General features: G+C 38.4%; 2 protein-coding genes across 2 annotated transcripts in view; both read right to left on the bottom strand.

Moving 5' to 3' along the window:
- LOC140233084 (eIF-2-alpha kinase GCN2-like) overlaps positions 1-12066 on the bottom strand; it is a 39977-nt gene extending 27911 nt beyond the window's left edge. The window contains exons 1-10 of the mRNA XM_072313201.1: positions 11930-12066; positions 9223-9335; positions 7485-7587; positions 6477-6650; positions 4906-4986; positions 4236-4420; positions 3388-3551; positions 2875-3029; positions 1667-1777; positions 1005-1222 (exon numbers count right to left, since the gene is read on the bottom strand). Of these exons, the coding sequence (XP_072169302.1) occupies positions 1005-1222; positions 1667-1777; positions 2875-3029; positions 3388-3551; positions 4236-4420; positions 4906-4986; positions 6477-6650; positions 7485-7587; positions 9223-9335; positions 11930-12040 (1415 nt within the window). The 5' untranslated portion in view covers positions 12041-12066. The remainder of the gene's footprint in view (positions 1-1004; positions 1223-1666; positions 1778-2874; positions 3030-3387; positions 3552-4235; positions 4421-4905; positions 4987-6476; positions 6651-7484; positions 7588-9222; positions 9336-11929) is intronic.
- Positions 12067-17335: 5269 nt separating this feature from the next.
- LOC140232715 (transmembrane protein 26-like) lies at positions 17336-20432 on the bottom strand (the record flags this gene model as incomplete). The annotated part of the gene is made up of 4 exons (XM_072312835.1): positions 17336-18205; positions 18963-19179; positions 20190-20360; positions 20425-20432. Coding segments are annotated over 4 exons (1266 nt in total), but the record flags the coding sequence as incomplete, so codon positions are not given.
- Between the last annotated feature and the right edge of the window lie 422 nt (positions 20433-20854).

Below are 20854 nucleotides of genomic sequence, written 5' to 3' on the forward strand. Positions count from 1 at the left end.
TTTCCTTAAACTGAAGTCAGGCAAATTATATATCGACTAAAAGCTTGATATCTGATGAATTTATATCTGCCAAAGACAAAAAAAAAAAAAAAAAAAATCCTGACATTATATGCTTATATAATGATGCATCACAGATCACAAGGTGTCCTTTTAGAACATGCCCTAAGAGAAAATGCTTTAATGCAGAATGAAATATTTACAACAGTGGAAAGTGACTTTATCATCTAAACATGATAGGATGGCAAGGATAAACAGAAATTACACCACCTAACAATGACAGAATTTGGTAATTAGATTCTTTAAGGCCTCAATAGGACTCCACATCTACGGGTAAAATTATGTCAAAATGGTGTCTGTATATATCAATGCATATAATAAATGCAAGATTGGCACTATAAATCAATATCTGAGGGAGTGGTAGGGACATAAGCAAACAGATCACTCACAGATAATGGTGGGCAAACTTGAAATGTGATTATTTGATGGAACATGAGAAAACACTTTAATTGCTACAAGAAATTAAAAAAAAAAAATTTGCATGCCATATTTTTCATCTCTAATCCAAGGAAAAGTTGCACTGAAAAAAATTCCATGGCAATAAATAACATAACGCTTTATCTAATAACATATTTTACATATAAACAAATTTAAATCAAATCTGTTGAAAATACATAACTCATAGTAAAAAATATAAATATCAGTTTCAGATGTGGCTTCAAACAAAGCTCAAATCAAGTCTTCCTTTAGCCAATCATATTTCTATTTACTCCTAATTCTATTCTAGAGCAGCAACTACTGAATGTATAAAGTCCTATTTGATATTGTTTCACACTGCAAATACAGCCGTAATTTGCATAGATCAAGATGTGTACATGAAGAATGACTTTAAGAGACACTCGCTTTATTAAAGGGAATTCATATGGGATAAGCTTGTCTGATGGGAACCATGAGATATACCAGTAAGCATAGATTCTTCATCTGGAGATGGAAGAAATGTTTTTTACCGTTTACAGACACTGTAGTTGGCAACTCTGAGAGACCCTAGTGAGTCCATGTAGACCTGGGAGGCTCTTAGGTGCTTGTGGACCACTGCTCGGCTGTGTAAGTAATGGAGAGCTTCGAGGAGATCTATGGCATATTTTCTGATGAGTTCAACAGAGATGAGGCAGGAATCCTCCAACCTCTGGGCCAGATTTCCTCCTCCCACATACTCCATGAGGACCTACAGGGAAAAGCATGGAACACTGCGGTCTACTTCCCCTTCCGTTAACCAACACCATACTAACCATACAACCATTGCAGACTTGTAACCATAGACTTTTAAACAATCCACACTTCAGCTGAAAGCGATCACATTGGATCATATCTATCTTTTGCCCTTGATGCATATCACTTGATATTAAGTCTTTAATATCATCCAACAATTTTTTTTTTGTGCAAATCTTTTCCCTTCCTCCACACATTTCAAGCTTCTTCCTCAATTTCATAGAACACTTGATTACAGCAGTCAGATGTATCTCCTGCTTCAAACTGGCTGAATCCACTGAACTTGACATTGTTGTAAAGCAATTACCCTTCAAGACATTGCTCATTATATGAGGCACCCCTGTGGTTATTGTTACAAAACTATCACAATAACAACTAATTACCCTTCAGAGTGTCATACCTGTACAGTAACATCTTCTTTCCCTTTGATGTAGTTCATGGCAAGATAGTGGACGATGTTTTCATGTTCAAGACGTAGCAACGAGAGCAGCTCCTGCTCAATGCTAGCACACTGCCAGGAGACAGAGAATCAGAAGTGAAATGATGGAATACACACTGCCACACTACCAGGGCAAAATGAGGGGTACTTAAACCAAGATTAGTCCACACATTAGTAACTATTTTGAGGGTATCAGTGAATGCAGGTGTTTATATTATTGATTTCAATGTGAGAATAGTATAAATTGAATCACTTTTTAAAATTTGCATTTCTTTAGATGGCAGATACAAATTGCAGACCCAACGTATCCCTGAGATACGCAAAGCAAGGGGAAGATTAATGTCAAGGGATGTGGTGTCACGACAAGCGCATCATTTCAAGAAAGTTGTCGGCCCTGACAAGTGCCAGTCACTGACAATTACCATAGTAACAGTCAATGACCAGAGCTTCTCAGCCAATCAAAACCAAGGATTTCACTGAATTTGTCAGAGACTGACAACTTGTCAGGACTGACAACTTTCATGAAACGGTGCTCTGATATGTGATCATAGAATATCATGTCCAATATTTTTAACTGCATCAAGTCATGCACATGCTGATGCATGAAATAGTTACAGGCCTTAACTAAGTGATGCAGACATCAAATTGGTAGAAATGTTGTCAATTGATGCTTCAGGGACATGACAGGAGGTCACCACTCCTGAGGAAGGAGGGGAGTTGACTCCTCTTTAACCCGTTGAGGACGGACTGATTTTTTCCCACAGACACCTGCCCGAGTATACTCCGGACTCATCCTCAACCGGTTAAGTGAGCTAAGAGGAATTTAAGACCTCCAACAGCTCTACATTTTCTTGGCAGTTGTAGAACAGAACAGAAGGAATGGGATAATGTGTGTTGGACAAGGAGAGATTATTTTAGCTTATTTTTTTGTTCATCAGGCCCTAGGGCAGAACCTGTGAATACAGAAAGAGCTGATTACAGAGGACACAACGGCATCTCAATGCATCAAGGTGGATAAAATAGACACGACAGTGTAAAAGACCATTCATAACATGTCTAACCTCACAGGGTGGGAAAACAGACATTCTGTGATGGTGATGATAAATACCCGTACCAAAAAACAAAGTAGATGCTGTGAAAGCCTGGTAGTATAATCTAATCATTTGTACCTGTTTCATACAATTTTCAGCTGTCTGCTCCTCGTCTGGTAGAGGTTTTCTCCCCTTCCCATGCTTCCATTTCATGATCCATTCCCTGATGGTTACCAGATCACCAGATGAGGCGTCCATCCCAGCGTACACTGAGCCTCCTTCAGAATTGGAGCCTGGGAAAAAGTACAACACAATGGTGCACCACTAAACATGGTTACTACTGTCAAAGATTATTACAACAATTGTTAAAGTAGTCATGTTGTATTTTAAGAAGATGAATATCCTCATCTGAATCCAAACTTACATTTTCCTTCTGTCCAAGTTTACATGTTTTACATTCTTTACGAAAAGCTTAATTCTTCATTCTACCATATTGCAGCTACAGCCATGTCACTTTAATTCTGCTGTTTGCAATGAAGGTAATGGTAAGGTAGCAGTGATTAAGAACTATACTACCTTTCTACAGTCATATGGTAATGACTGTTAGTCAGACATAAGTGAAATTTGTACCAACAGATTGATGTAGCTCACCAAGTAATCTTCCCTTGTGGACAGTTCTCTCCCCTTTTGTTTTGAAGTGGACCGTGGTGACATGCTGACCCTTGCCCCCACTGATCTGCTTGACCAGTCTGGCCTTTCGATGGCTGTTATGATGGGTTGAATCCACTCTCAGTGAGCTTGGACTACTGCTGGCCCTGATTGACAAGACACAAGTTCTCTCAGAGATATTTTTCACTGATCATGTTACAAGATTAGTCATGATACATCTGTGGAACAGGGCCGTTTGTCATAATTTGCCTTTTCTTGAAGCAAATTCAAACTTTCAGGAAAAAGATTGTAACAGCAGTGAGAGCATTACTTTGTTGACTTGAAAAAAAAAAAAAGGTGCATATCACTGAATGCTGACAGACATGATTAAGTTTGCCTAAATTGACTAAACTGTTAGTTTATCTGCACAACCTGATCCCTCCCAAGCACACATGTCTCTCCATCCTTCTGTAAACATTGTCTGCTTGGTCACTTCTAATTAATCTCAACCCATTGAGGATGAACTGATTTTGCTACAACATGCATTTCCCATAGACACCTGCCCGAGTATACTCGGGACTCGTCCTCAACAGGTTGATAAATCTTTTCCTAAATTCAAGCATTACTGTGCTTTTTTTTTTCTCCTCTTTCTCTCATCCCTGTGATCATATTGTCTGTTTCCTGTAACTCCAGGATCTTTTCCATCACTTTCTTTGAAGAACATCTACTTTAGAAGTTTGGTCTGTTTATGAGTAGTGATCACATAGTATTTCTATTTCATCATTTCAATCTTTTCTCCCATCATTCCCTCCATCTTCCCTCACCCCATCACTGCCTTCTCTTCTCTCTACCTTGCGCGGAGTCTGGTCTCTCCCCCTTTGTCCACCGGGTCAAACTGCCACTTCCCTTTGGGCTTCGGTGAGCTGGAGTCGGGGCTGTCTATGGAGGTACTATCTCCTCTCTTCCTGGTAGGGGACTGAGGGATCCAGGAATCTGACGTATCTTTCTCTCTCGGGTCTGGGAGCTCCTCAGAATCCTGACAATTATAGACGAATTGGAACTTGGCCATCAATGCAGTATCGATACAATTTCTCCCTGGTAGTTTTCACAATAAGGATAAATGATGATGATGATGATGATGATGATGATAGTTATAATGACATAATAATATACAATGGTGACAGTGATGATGCTGCCGACTTTCGCAATGATGACGATGATGATGATGATGACGATGATGGTGGTGGTGGTGATGATGATATGAAAAGGAAAATGATTTCTACAGTCAAGGAAATCTAAAACTTTTTCAGTCAACATCTACATTTTCTACAAAACAACATACACAAATAAAAATGGAATATCATCATCTTCAGCATTACCATCATGGATGGGGGAAATGAGTGACACAAGGAAAGGAAAATGAAGGGAGTAACAGAGAGACAGACCACTGGAAGGAATGAATTATGTACAGAAAATAGCATACAAGCAGACTAAACTGTATCACAGTGTTCTAGCTGATACCTGTTTGTGAAATTCCTTCTTTTTTCTCATCTCCTTAATGGCCTCCTGCCTCCTCTGGATCTCCTCATCAAGTTCTCTTCTCTGTCAAGAGACAACAAAATTTATTCATTGTACACATGCCTTCTTGTTTCATTTCTCATAAGATTAATGGTTTGTTTGCTTGCTTGCTTGTTTAGTTTTTTTTTTTGTTTGTTTGTTTGTTGTTGTTGTTGTTGTTGTTTTTGTTTTTTTTTTGGGGGGGGGGGAACACATCTCTCCCCAAACTAAAGAAGTGGCTTGGCGACAAAATATATTAACCCATTCCATCCAGGAACCTGGTGGCCTGTGTGTTAAGTCTATGAGCACTTCAGAATTCAGTATGGAACAGGTTAACAAAAGAAATTGAGATCAATCTTACAAGAAAAAACCTGCCAACTAACTTTTATCTGCTAATTCTTGGCATATGTTAACCAGTGCTACTTGGATAGTAAAGCATTCACAAATTCATAAGCCATACACATGTAGTCAGTGTATATATCTGTAGATAACTTTCCTATCATTGCGAGCACTCATGGAAATATTGCATGAGTTAAGATTTAATGTGTTCCTTATAATCCTCTCATAAAACCAATGGATCTCTAGTTGCTGTATTCCTACGAGCATGATTTCGGTAAAGAAATTATCAACACAGCACACCATTATTGCTCTAATACCATATATTCAGAAAAAAGTAATTACATATCATAATCTTCATACCTCCTTACATCAAGATATACTAATGATGATTAACAGCTACACCAACATACAAAACATGATCAACATTAACCATAGCCTTTCTCATTATAACAAGCTAAATCTGTTTATAAGGTTCATCTTACTGCTTGATTTCCCATTTATCCTTAATCGCTACTGTGCATGGCACCAAGGGTTTCATTCAGCACTGCAGAGTGATAAGAAAAGACTTTACAGGATTGACTGACCTATACTGGTGCTATCTATGCAGATTGAACATAAATGGCAGCAACTTTTGAATACTGTCTTAAAGGTCTTGTTTAACTTTGGGAGCAGTGATTTAAAAAATTTTCAAGATATCACTTTTGATGCATATGTGTAGGTCAGTTGTATCACAAAATATCCTACCATATACAATTTTGTAATAAAGCCTAAAACATAAAGAGATATCACTATTTTTCTCATCAAACCATAACTGTAGATGGTTCAGTCTGGAAACATTTTTATTATAACTATTGTTTACATTTTGTATATTTAACAATGCTTAACATCGATTATACCGATTCAAATTTTTACATTAGTTGTTTCTATCCCTAACTCACATTTTAGAACTACTTTGAAGTACTAATGCTGGGTTTTTGTTTCATCTGCAAATGGTAAATTATGCCTTTAGTCCGTTAGGACGGTTTGATTTTGCTACAATACGCACTTCCCATAGACGCTTGCCCAAGTATACTCGGGACTCGTCCTCAACAGGTTAATAAGAGCTTTAGTCTCACACAAATGTACAAATGTTGTGTTTTACCCCCAAAATATATCTGTCACTAAAACTAAAATTGGCAAGAACAGGTCTACAAAACCTCTAATTCTTCTCGTTTCTTCTGAAGCTCCAGCTGCTTCTGCTGCTCCCTGGCCGTTTTCTCCTCAGCCCTCTTCTGGTTATTCATCATCTCCTCATAAAAGGACTTTGGGCAGGGCACATTGTGGCTATGCAAGAACTCCTGTACATGTTGGGCTAGCTCAAGTATCATGACCTTGGAAAAGATACAGCAACATGAAGACAGTAAGCCCCTAGCACAGATAAATGGATAAATTTCATTATCATTAAGTCAATTAATACTCCCAAAATTTTCATTCCCTAATGTTTAAGTATTTAAGAGTAATCAAATCATTTCATGATTTGATAATGGCATTTTCTCAGTTCTAAACTGTCAGAATGTGGTAACATTCCAACAGATTTTATGTTTACTTTAGTCTCGTAAAGCTCAAAGATGGATTGTTTACATACAGTTCAAAACTACATTAAATGCATATTTTGCATCAGCTGTTACTTTAATTCAAGTACAATCACTGCATGTAATCACTTTGTTTACAATCTTATCTTCAAAGTGAATACTTTTGCAATTTTCTTTTCCAGAACCAATTTACATGCATTATGTCATGAATGCAGTTTTGACAAGATTGTAGGCTACAAGCTGTCTTCTTAATAGAAGACACTGTAATTCAACATTCCATCATATATCTATTTCACAGAGCTTTTACACACTTGTCTGGCAAATAGTATCTAATAGCGTCATCCAGGTCTCCATGATTTAAAAATGCAATCTAGCATTTTCAGACTACTTCGTAAGATATGGAAGTCTGGAACTATCTGTCAAATTAATCATCATATCCCCTATTAAAATGTGTTTGTCATGCATACAGTGTATATGCAGACAATCTTTACTTAATGATTCTTTTTAAAATGACATTTCTTTGCTCTGACAATGCAAATTGTCGAGAAAGATATTATCTTCCTCCTTCATAAAATGAAATTCATTGTGACCTACAATTTTGAACACAAAAACAACAACAACAACAAAACATACTTCCCCACATAATTTCTTGGCCAAGCTGTTGACTTCTTTGGTTAGCTGCTTCAGTTTGTCATTGGATATTCCTCTGCCATTTTCTACATTGACTGACGGTGCTCTGGAAAAAAAAAAAAAATTAAAATACATGTAATACGGTCAGAAAGAATGAATGTGCTGTAAAGCATGCATAGCATGGTATTGCAAGGGGCTGTTTTCAAACCAAATACAATGATTTGACTTTTCATTACTTTTTTGACATGAAATGTCACAACAAGAGACTTGGGGGTCTCGCGCTCACCTGAGTATCACAAGTTCACCTTCCATGCATTCTTGCAGACTCTTACCTGAGAACACTGGAAACTTGTGGTGGGGGGTAGCTTTGAGAGCTGGGGGCATTACATATTCCATCACACTGGTAAAAATACCTGCCAAGTACGCTGTACTTTATAGAATGTTGGACTATGCAATTTGGAAAATAAAAGATTTAAAGCCCTATCACTTCTGATTCTAGAGAAGAATATTATTGAATATACATTCCTGATTCTGCCATGACCGAATTTGAAACAACAGTCATCAATATACTGGCTCATTGTATTAGCTTAGCTCAATCACTTCTGGTTCTAGAGATTAAAGATTCCTTACTGTACTTGGGGTAGATTAGGCCCCCTGGGGCCCCACAGGTGGGACATGGTGCCCATTTGATGGAAATGAGATTTATCCCTCTAGGGATACTACCTGCCAAGTTTGGTGAAAATTCATCATGGCGTTTTCAAGAAAAAGAGGGAAATTTACAATTTAGGCCCTAATTTAGGCCCCAATTTAGGCCCCCTGGGGCCCCCAGGTGGGGCATGGTGCCCACTCGACAGGAATGAGATTCCATCCCTCCAGGGATGCTACCTGCCAAGTTTGGTGAAAATTCATAATGGCATTTTCAAGAAAAAATAAGAAAATGTACAATTTGGGCCCCATAAGGACCCCTCCCTTGGGTCCCAAGGGGGGGGGGGGGCACCCCTGATCCTGCCATGAACAAACTTAAACTACAGTCATCAATGTAATAACTCATAGCATCAACTTAGCTCTATCACTTCTGGTTTTAGAGAAGAAGATTTTTTACGATTCCCTAATTTTTTTAGGGTTTGGGCCCGCACGACGCACGCCGGACGCCGGATGAAGAGCAATCGCAATAGCTCACTTGAGCCTCCGGCTCAGGTGAGCTAAAAATAATTCCAACTAATTTTATATGATCATTTGTTAACACGGGCATTTCATTTATAAATACCGTGTTCCATGAGAAACAGCTGCATACAATATCAATTAATCACTATGATTTTGAATAAATGCAATACAAATTGAGTCAATTTTTATTATCATAAATATTATCATTACTGCTGTCATTATTGTCATAATCAGTATTATTATCATTATTATGATTATTATTATCATTATTATTATCATCACCATCATCATTGGGAATTAGTAATTGACTTATAGTTTGGTGTCTTCGTTGAAGTACAGCACAAAATCAAACAATTATCTTGCACCTTTTCTTAGTTTCTATTTGAATTTCTACACTATACACTCAAAATATACTGAAATATCTTCTCATGCTTCTTCTTTTGATATTACCATAACAGAAAGTATTATAATATAATATCATCCACCATAATAAGATTTAATATCTCATTAAAAGAAATTTACAATATCATGTTAATGTGAGAGTTGAAGAAAGGCAGTACTGCCTGAGTGTACTCACTCATCAGGATATTTGGGTGGACATCGAATGTTCATATCAGCTGTGACGTGGACATCTCCACTACCACTCATGCCTTGCTGGGGCGTCAGATGAAGGCACAGTTCCAGACCTTGCTGTAGGCCATAATCATGTTACAATTTGATAGCTTATTTATACTCTTTACCGCACTTTTACCATACTCATGTGACAGGTAACATAACTCTTGATTCTCATATGCTTCATAAGGGGCTTGTTCCTCTTTGAGTGTGCTTTATTCAGGAGGACGTGAGGCATAATGACACAAGTGGTTATCTTGTTATCTCTATTATCTTGTTATCACAGTTTTCTATTGTAGTACATGACAATATACTGCAGTTTCTAGTAACAAAAAAATCTAAATACTTTCTTGTGCATTGCATCTCAAAAACTGTTAATTCATTCATTCATCCATTTCCTGTATTTCCACAGAGGCTCTTGCTTCAGCCAAAGGCTGTTCTTCCACAAGTCCATGCATCTTAAAGAACGCTTACATAACATGCTACAGGAACATACCAAAACATATATAAAGAGCCCCTTAAAGTATACAATAAAAAACACAAACAACATCAACATCCGAGCTTACAGGCTGCAAATTGTAATCTCTACTCATCCCCCAACCCCAGACCCACACACATTTTGACCTAGACAGAAAGATCCGTCTGTCCTCCAGAGTCTTTTATCTATTTTTTGTTTTCAATGTTATCACTCTCCTCCAGGGATCCGTAAAGCTAGATGCAGTCTCCATGGAACATATCTCTGACGACCAGATACAGACTGATCTTTTGGCCAAATTCTGACCAAGTTACCTTGCAAGATCATTCATTGCAACTGATTGACAAATTGCCCTAACGCGTTACGACGTCAGTTTGTCAATCAGTTGCAATGAAAACATCTCGACGGAAGAATTTCATGAATTTGAAAGATCATTCATGTTTGAACTTTTACCCACCCACCCACCGCCCTCCCTCCCCCCCCCCAAAAAAAAGTGATAATATTTAGCAATAAAAAAAAAAATCAATATTACAAATAATATACAATTGGCAATAAACACAAAATTTCCATGGCTTGAATCTACAACTTCAGTACAACTAAAATCAGTCTCATTTAACGACAATTGGATATTTAACTTAAATCTGGTGAATACATTTGTAGACATGTCTTCTTCGTCTTCTTTAAGTGGAATAAGGCTTGGGTACTGGAATGTCTAACTGTAACTAACTAAAGTTAGTAGTGTAATAACTACACGCAGCCGCTGTCGCAAGGCGACAGCGGTCTGGTCAGGCTAGTAGTGTAACAGTAGTTAACTGTTATTATATACCTCATAAGTGAGATTCTTATCACTGATTGGTCAAAAGTATATCACGTGACAAGGTGTAGTCCCGTCTATCTTGCCTTACGGTTTTCAGGTAAGTGATAGAAAGGCAAAACCCTCGTGATAGAAAGGCAAAACCCTCGTGATAGTAACTCAAAACCCTCGTGATAGAATTCGTAAACCCTCCGCGACTTTTGCACACATAACAAGTACACGTAGACTTCGCATGCGGTGTCCGCAACCACTCCAAAGACGTTGCGTTCACTGTAATACGCGCATCGTAACACATGCACAATCAGCTAGTTTAGCGCACAGCGCAGCAGGCATGTTTCAATACGGCATAGCGATCCGCCGAGTGCTCCTCCGTGATTTGAAGTGAGCTGAATCAAAGATCGTACACTTTGTGTTTAGGATTTCTTAGGATCCCGAAGCAGAGACAAATTTCAACATGTTGGAAAACATGTTGTTAAAACACGAGCGACGGGAACGTGGATAATAAAATACTGTAATCTTCTGCCAAGATTGTATGCAGGAGCTCGCAGTCAAGGCCGCATGAGTACTATAAAAATGTACGAAAACCATGCAAGCGAACGTTGTGCCTAACGTTAGAATCTACTTTTGACTAGCCCTAGATCTTGACATTGCTAGTTACTAGTTAGACCTAGTCTTAAACGATGAGGTATATAAAACAAATATTAACTGCTCTTTATTCGGATGGTGGTGGAAATTATCACTCCCTCTCGTAGCTACATGCAGCCGCTGTAGCAACAGCGGCTGCACCTCTCTTCCTTCGCAGACGTTGTCATTTTTCAGTGTGGTTGTGCGACTCCTTCATGAATATCTTTATTAATTGTGGAAAACTAAAATACAAGGAATTATCGTAATCTATGATAATCATTCAATAATCGGTATGCGATTTTTTGTTTAATTACGTCAAAAACTCACCGAAATCTGTGGCTGAAATCAGGTCTGTAAACGTCCTTATTGCTTCACTCCTCATCTGCGTGTTATTTGAAAGGCATTCACTCTCGTATACTACAACGTACAACGTAGGTAGTCGGAGAGGCGCCCTCTAGCTCTCCGACTACCTACATACCGACCCTTCTAATAAGTTCTATCCTATCACCCCTCGGCTAACGCCTCGGGGTGATAGAAGGGTCGGTATGAAAAGCACCTTGGGAATGATAATTTCCACCATCGTCCTCATGAGCAGTCAATATTTGTATACTGTTGACTGTTCATAGATCTAACGATAAATCTAAATTTTAGTCATAGATCATAGAACTCATGGCACCACATCAAAACACACACACAGATGCACATATGGGACTATGAACGTCAAACTCTACAAAGGCGAGTCTACGTGTGTGTATTTACCGAGTAATTTAGCGATTTGACCTGGAAGTCATCCAGAAATATTGATTTTAAGACTTGCACTTCATTTTCCTGTCTTTCCCTGTAGTCTTGGCGATCATCGTCGTCTGCCATTGCGTCAGACCTTCAGGATCGTATCACACACATCATACCAAAAGATGATGCAAACTGACAGCTCGGTCGTCGCGATACCTAGAGGGTACATGTACGTACCTTTTGTATACTGTAGTGTACCGTCTATATACATAGGATGGCCAACTCTCAGTCGAAAAGTGAAACGCTGCCGAGGAGTGCGCCAACTAGCGTTGAGCGGGTAAAGTTTCCAGTTGAGCTGTACTTTCCCAATACGTTTGTTTGAGTCCAAGACAGGCTAAGACAAGAAGGAAGGAATTTTCTGTAAAGAATCATGCGTAAATCTAAGAACGGGTGCAGTGCATTGAGCTGCACCAGTAGCTACACCAAACCATTAACAGTTTTATCCCCATTCCGACTTCGAAAAGATCCAGGGAAGTAAGAAGAACTGTGTTTCATCATTCACGTTGGATGTAGATTTCTCTGGAGATCTATCAAACGTTAGGGTGGCGTTATAGGGAGCCCGGACAAGTAACAAAAATGAAGCTGTCTCTTTTGTATCATGCATTCATTAGTGCGACTCGTCATCAATACTTAATGTTTTCTATGGTATTGTCTAACATTTGTGCAAAAAAAAATGAAGAGATTTTGCATGTTAACAGTTTTTTTTTGTTTTGTTGTTGTTGTTGTTTTTTTTTTTTGCGGTGTTTAAAATTGTCTCATCAACTGACACCCCCTCCAATACTCTTCCCTTGGCTGCACCACCTCCATAAAATTAGAACATAATGAAGGCGAACACGCGGATCAAGAGGTGATTAATACCATCGCATTTAGATCGTTGAATTTCAATCTTAAATGATATTATATATATATATATATATATATATAGAGAGAGAGAGAGAGAGAGAGAGAGAGAGAGAGAGAGAGGGCCTATATATGAAGAGTTTGTTCGCAAAAACCGATAAGTCCATTTTTGAAGATTTTGAAGTACGATCTCTGTCATAAAGTACAAAATGATACCCTTTAAATGATGTATTGGTCACTACATATAAAGGTATATTTTTGAAGTTATGGTCAAAAGCAGCAAAAATCTTCTTATTATTCTCTTTATTTTTCTTGACCTTTAATCACAAATATCTCCATTTGGCAAATATGGACGTATCGGTTTTTGCAAACAAACTCTTCATATATATGTATTATATATATATATATATATATATATATATATATATATATATATATATATATATATATATATATATATATAGCTACTCCCTAATGTGGAAGGGGATGGCGTCCCATAATACCCTAGTCCAGTCTGGCCCTTTGTGTAGGGGTGTCCTCAATCCCGACATAAAACATAGAGCTGCTTCCGCTTATAGGGCTCACACCCGTAAATACAATGGAATGTCCCAGACCCCTTCACAAATTCGTACCAAAGATACCAAAATAAATGAAGGAAAAAATTGATTAAAAATCAATGATGTGTGTAGTTTGGCAAAAAACTGAATAGCTGTAGATATTGAGTATGAATTCCTCTACAAACTGCATTTTGGTTGGAAGATGAAAGCTTTTCTGATGGAATTTGAGGGGACTATATTTCATTGGGTTTATACGTGTACGGAAAATAGGTGATTTTTTGAGTGACAAGAACTCGTAGTCTGGCTTTGCGGACCCCTGGACAGAATTTGGACTGAAGAATCCACCCTGAAAATTTGATGGATGAAAGGGTATATCCCACTTATCCAGGTTAGTGAAACTGAAATACCTCATTTCTCCCAGCTATTTTACAGATTTTTTTGAAATTTGATTTTTAACACACATCCCTATGGGGAAATATTTATGGGTGTGAGCCCTACAGGGTGCGTTTCGGAGGGTTTGGTATGTCTCCCTCTTACGTCAGGTTTGTAGAGGGATCATAATCGGGAGCTCTATGTTTTATGTCGGGATTGAGGACACCCCTACACAAAGGGCCAGACTGGACTAATAATACCCTCGATTTGCGCGCCCTCTTCCAAATACTGAACATTATCAAACTATCACACTTGCCCCGCCCCGGGAAAAAGAAAATCCTGTATAGGTCTATAATGGCGGCGAATGTATAAGAAGAGGCGAAATCACCGCCACTACATCTGGTATCTATGATATTATGGATAATTATAGAGGCCCTGACTATATATAAATATATTCAAAAAAAAAAAAGAGAAAATATATTATATATATATATATAAACTCCTCAAAATAAGTTCTGCAATTAAAGTTTGATTTATCATATTTCTCTTATACTCGCATTATCTTCATTAAATATGACATCATAAGAAAGCCTGATTAATTATCTTTAAAATGACACCTCACTTGCTATGATTGGGTATTCCTGGAATGCACAGTATGACTGAGTATGAGGAAAGGTCAAATGTGAAATGTTGCAAAATAGAGCAAACGTGTTATGTCAAACAGTATAATTCCCATTTGCTTTGTCGTTTCAGGGAAGGAATGTGATTGAAAAGAATGCATTGTGAGATTGTCATTAGATTCCAGGCTTCATCCATGAATTAAAAACTGCAGTAGTATCTGCAGATTAGAATTAAACATAAATGTTGACCAAACAGTCATCTAATGTCTAGGAAATGGGGATTTTTGAAAGTGCTGTCATTTCAGCATTGCTTATTCCAGCGGCCTTTTTTCATCTAAACTGTACATTATCAATAGAATTGTTGCGACTTTTCACTTTTGATCTGTCCAGATACTCAGCTGTTTTGCACATTCCAAGAACACCCAATCATAGCAAGTGAGGTGTCATTTTAAAGATGATTAATCAGGATTTCTTATGATGTCATGACATAATTTAATGAAGATAATGCGGGTATAAGAGAAATATGATATATCAATCTTTAATTGCAGAACTTATTTTGAGGAGTTTACATATATATATATATATATATATATATATATATATATATATATATATATATATAATAGGTTAGTCAAATACCGCTTAGTGATTGGCTAAACACAGTCACGTGATGGAGGTACATTGGTTATGTTCGCCCATGCGCAGAGCATTTTTGTATGTTCTCCCAATGGGAAAACATTTTCACGTAACAAATGACATGCAGGACATCCGTACCCGCGCACAGTGAATTTGGCTCTGCGCGAGCGATCGCGAGTGCGTTGTGCTGGTGGTGGTTGATGTTGACGTATTTGACTAACCCATTATTATAACAGATGATGACTTTTGTTGTCGGGAATATGTACCAAACGTTCCACCCTCAGGGTTTGAAATGCTATTTCGGGAGGCTATAAGTCCCTCGACTTCGTCTCGGGACTTATAACCTCCCTCAATAGTATTTCAAACCCTTCGGGTGGAACATTCGGTATGTTCCCTCCCCCGCCAGTCATCATCTAATAGGCAGAGGTGTGGGTGTGCGTATGAATTTATCATGTAAGTGTGTTCACACGGTGATTAAATGTTTGATTAGAAACTACGAGCACAATTGTTTCCTGTGTGATGATAGACGACACGTGCTCAAAGTAAATTATTATGCGATTGTATAATCCTGATACGTAAATTAAAAAAAAAATGATGATTTTATTAGAAAATATGATATCCATTTCATGTACAGTGCAAACAATAAATTACAGACTGGTTTGATATTGACTGTATAGAGAAAGCGTCGAAAGCAGATGGAATTTCTTCATGCTGTCACTGGTTGCCATACATAAATTTTTTTCAGTGATTACCAACTATACCCTAGGGAAAAAATATCTTCATCTTCATCCAGGTTGGCATGACTGCTGTCATTTCTGATTATGCAGATTAATGCAAAGGTCATCCCAGGAGGCATTCATTCATTTTTTCCCTTGCTTGATAGGCGTTACATAGAAGAAAGAGACAAAACTATAACACAAGACAACCAAACATGAGCACCGTGTATAATCAAACAACAATGTAGCCTGCAGAGAATGATTTCGAACCGAGTACAAGTAAGGAATACATGGAAATACTATCAAAAACGTGAATGAAAGCGGTGGGCATTTCAACAGTAGTGAATGACTACTGTATAGGTATCAAGGCATCCCACTTGGAGCGTAAAAGTAGTCTCTAGTTACTTACTGTGACGTCACTTCCAGTAAGTCTCTTCATGCGTTTCCACAATCCAGTTATCCCGACTTACTAGTTTTCCCTCAAGCAATACGCTTTGGACGACTGAGTTTCTTAAAACGGATCCATTCAGAGCATCACATTCCCCATTACATCATCTAAGGGGATGACAGTCCAGTTTTGTTGCAGTTTCAGTCAAGTGTCTAATCATGTCTTCTTCTTTTTCTTTCTTTTTTTTTTTTTTTTTGGATGTAGACAAAGCAAACACTCCAACAGAAATTTTCACAGTAAATGGCCAAATCAGCTATTCAAAGAACACCATGTGAACTCATTTACCAACACTACATTTGTCTGAAGTTACTTATACTTTCCCTTACTGCATTTTCTCTGGTCCGACTGCCTCTGGGCCACTATAGTCAGGACTTTAAATGGAGGAGTTATTGCAGCCATATTTCACACAGTGGGTACTGTTCTGTAACTCGTTTTTAATAATGATACCGACATGCATCCAAATCCGCATTGTGTCAGGGAGATTACAATGTAGAAAAAAATATGTTGACTTAAAATAATACAATTATGCCCCTTTACATAGAGAGAATACAAATCAGTTTTCATAACCTTAACAACGAAAATGGTATAGCAAAAAATCATGGTGATGGAGGAATATATAGACAAAACAATAATGTGCATTCACTGCAATAGTTACCAAAATTGTGAGTTGTCATGACGTTTGAATGGAGAGAAATCGATGCCTATTGGATTATTTGAAATTACAGATAATCTTGTGCAATAACCGTCAGTGCCCGCCTGAGTTGCCCGTCTCCAGAAGACAATCAAAAGTTTGCCTTAAAAGAGTGACACACAGCACTGTATATTACGTCACAATACCCAATTCTCTGAGCTTGTATACACTGTCCGACAAGTTGCTTGGACGACTAGTTACCAAATCAACGACGCACATTTAATAATGACCACTATTCCATAACATATACGCAATTTGCAAAGACGACATTTGACAGCAGTTAGCACAGTGTTGGTAACTCTTGCCAATTCCAACAAAAAAAGTATCTCTGGCAGTCGCTTTAAAATCCAAACTTTTTCTGATGAATTGAATAGGCACGTTGATAAATAGTAGTAAAATTCAATGAAATCATACCAGATACAGGGTAATTCATCAGAAATCAACTGGACACAGTGAATTTGTGGCCGGTTTCGTGGCTCAGTAATTCATGATCCTATAGAGGGTTGTCCATAGACTGTTTGTCTGAAGTAATACAGCTTTCTGTTTTAATGGCATTAGTCTCCTCTTCAGCACCTTCTAGTTGGTCTGTTCCGTCGTCCATTTGGAGCACGAGGTCGGAAGACTCTTCCAAACAGTCATCTCCAGTCGCTTCTTCCTCCATCCCCACGTTCTCATCTCCGTTCTCATTGACCACTTCAACGCCGGCGTCTTCGGAGCCCTCGACAAAGCCATCATTTTCAATCCCCTTCTCAATATCTTCTATTTCATCCTGACCTGGCGTGGTTGGTTCTCGCAGCGATTCGCAGAGTTTACTTGTAAGGCGATAGAGTTGAAGCATAACGACAATTGCATTCTTTGCGGCGAAGAAGATGAGTGTTTCTCCGTAGTAGCCGGCAGATATGATGATATAGAGACGGAGCACGAGGTAGGGACCGTCTTGCATGAGCATGTTTACAACAAGAGACCATATCTCGCCCTCACAGCAGCAGCTGAAGCACGAGCTCCAACGACAGCAAGAACCTTTCACCTGTCCGTCCGTGGAGTCCATTTCGGGGGATTCCTCCGGCACCTGCGACTTTGACCGTACGGCTGTGAGACCGAGAGGGAACTGGAGGAGACTCCAGCACCAAACAGCAATGATGAAGCCTACGTATACCTCTTGGCAGGCCACCGCGGGGATGCTCAGACTCTCCGTAGAAAATTCAAGCATGTCTGCCGCCATCGCCGCTAGAGCCAATAGGAGCAGGGATAGCTGATCACGTGATAACTCCCCTTTTGGCGCCAGCCAGCGACCAAAGATAATGATAAGCATCATAATCTGCTGGAAAAGCATGGAGTAACTCCGGCTCTGGTCATGGGAATCCTGTAATAATGTACACAAAAAGATCACACACGATCATTAGAACCTGCCAATCACTCATGAGCTTTTTGGTATCCCGACTTGGTTAGGTTCCCTTTTATACTCCTGAACAACTTTGTTACAAGATCTAAAAAAATCTTGCCAAAACATGTACGACAAGCTTCGACCCATGATCATGCATCTGTTTACAAGCCCTAAGCTTGTAATCCAAATACTGGTACACTCCAGTATACCATATCTATGAACAAATTGTGTGTTTACATGCGTGTTGATCATTATACAAAAACCACACCTGTCTATGACGCGACGATGAGGGATTGTCAGATACCGTTTTATACGATATGTTGTGTTCCGACATGGAAAGTGTATGAGTCTCATAAACAACATTAAAACTAAATGGAGATCGTCAAACTTTTCTTCAGACCACCTACTGACTAAGCTTCGATGATTTTGTATAATATGCACAATGGTTAAAACTACAACATCAATCTATACTTCAACATGACGGACTCACTTCGTATTGCTTTTTTTTTCTTTTCTTTTTCATGGATCAACCATGATGATTATATTTATTGTGTATGAAGTCTTTCTTAGAACATATTAGTTCTTGAGAAGACCTAAATACCGCTATCGAATATAAACAACCACATCCAGTAGTTGTATTTACCTGTGTTATTCATCAACAATCCTTATGAACTTATTTCGCAATTTACCGTTTACAGATATTCTTAAAAACCTCATAATGCAATGTTGATCTTACAGCCATCAGCCTGCCGTCGGTAATGTTGACCCCGAACAAGACGTTTGATGATCCATTCACGTTCAACCTTTCGGCACACTCGTCATAGAACACGATTGGACATGTTTCTAGCTGGGCTTCTTGAATCACGAAGGTGCGAAAATTTAGAGCGTGAATCTCAAGGGTGAGAATACACGGAACGATCCATAACAGATAGATGAAAACACTTGGAATAAACCTGCATCAAGATAAAACAAAATAGATAAGAAGAACATGTGATAACAATATAAAACTTCCTGCTCGAGTATGTACGCCCATGATTTTTATCATGGCTACTAATAAAACACTGATCAATTCAGTGCTCATTTACGTCGATGTAGGGCAATTTGTCAATCAGTTGCAATATAAAACCTCTTCACATTTACCTCAAGGCAATAGAAATATCAAAACAAGGCCAACAAAGTACTTGATGTAGTTGATACTGACGGACATATACTCTGAGTAATTGCAACATAAAGGTTCATAAATAATACATCCCATCTCGTTTATCTAAAGTTAATTAGCAGATATAATAATTATACCAAAAATATATAAACCTAATTCTCTTTTCCTATAACCCTTAATCGATTTGAATTGAGCACAAATCTGCAACTCGGCAAGCTCTTCATCTGGACTGTTTTATCTTACTTTTTTGTTTGTTGTTGTTTTGGTCTTGGGGAAATGAAATCTCAATGTAAAAGAAAATACAAAATTTCCTTCAATTTGAAAAGTACACACTTCTTCTACTTGTTACTGATTATAAGGGTAACATAATTACCCTACTTTCTGACAGAGGTAAGTCGGTGGCCTTTCATTACGGTAAAAAAGAGAGAAAATGTAGAGAAGAAAGAGAGAAAATCCTTGTCCGTCCGTAACGTCGTATAATGTTGTAATCTTCTTATCGGCGATGGCGGTAACGAAGTTTTGACAAATTAAAAGTTTTTCGACGGATTACCAGATTTTCCTCAAACTTCGCTGATGTGTTCTACTAATTTTGCTTGCATTCCCTCAGTTAACGTATTATTTGGGTTTAGCGTCAATGGGGTAGCGTGATTGCCGAATCAAACAGACAATATGGCCAAGCAAATGTACAGAATTGATACTGTATTAACAACTCCAAGGACCACCTCATGAAAAACGCTATAAACCAGGAAACTAATGGCAAAAAGGTCTAGCAGTATATAGACCAGCAATGATTTCAACACTTACCAAGTCCACTCTCCTCTCTTCTTGTAATTCAAAGTGAGGACGAGCTCTATGAATGACGGAATGGCGAGAGCATTGACTACGAATATACGGGGCTCGTTCACAGTTTCGTAGACGATGAACGTGAGGATGATGCCGTTGATGGCATAGACAAGGCGCACCAAGACAGCCTTGCTTATCGCGGTGAGGGATAAATCCACCATGTTGGATCCTATTCGCAAATTAGAAAAAAAAATACAATGCAGAAAACAAATTATATCGCCGTCATTAAACACGGTAGATTGACGAAAGTATAACAATGCAGGGTTAAAGTATATTCGAAGTCACCTTGATGGACGTAGTACTGAATTGTACAGCACCATCGCGGATTTGCAAGTTGATAAGGGATAAAATCGGACAAAACAAATCGAACAGGTTTCTTAAAAATCGGACAAGATGTTACGAAGGAAGGGAACTAACCTTCGTCACACTGTTTTTATTTGATGCGACCATCATGTGCAAGATGAATGAGGTGAAGATGTGAAAAATCTTCAGCCCTTCCAATGGCCATGTTGGTTTATACACATTAAAATCGTATGTGAAATGAATATCGATATTGTTATAGAAACTGCATCCCCTAAAAAGTCACCGTCATCGTTACACAGAATGGATACACCACAAGACGCACT

This window comes from Diadema setosum, chromosome 1 (genome assembly GCF_964275005.1).
Source record: "Diadema setosum chromosome 1, eeDiaSeto1, whole genome shotgun sequence".
Taxonomy (NCBI): domain Eukaryota; kingdom Metazoa; phylum Echinodermata; class Echinoidea; order Diadematoida; family Diadematidae; genus Diadema; species Diadema setosum.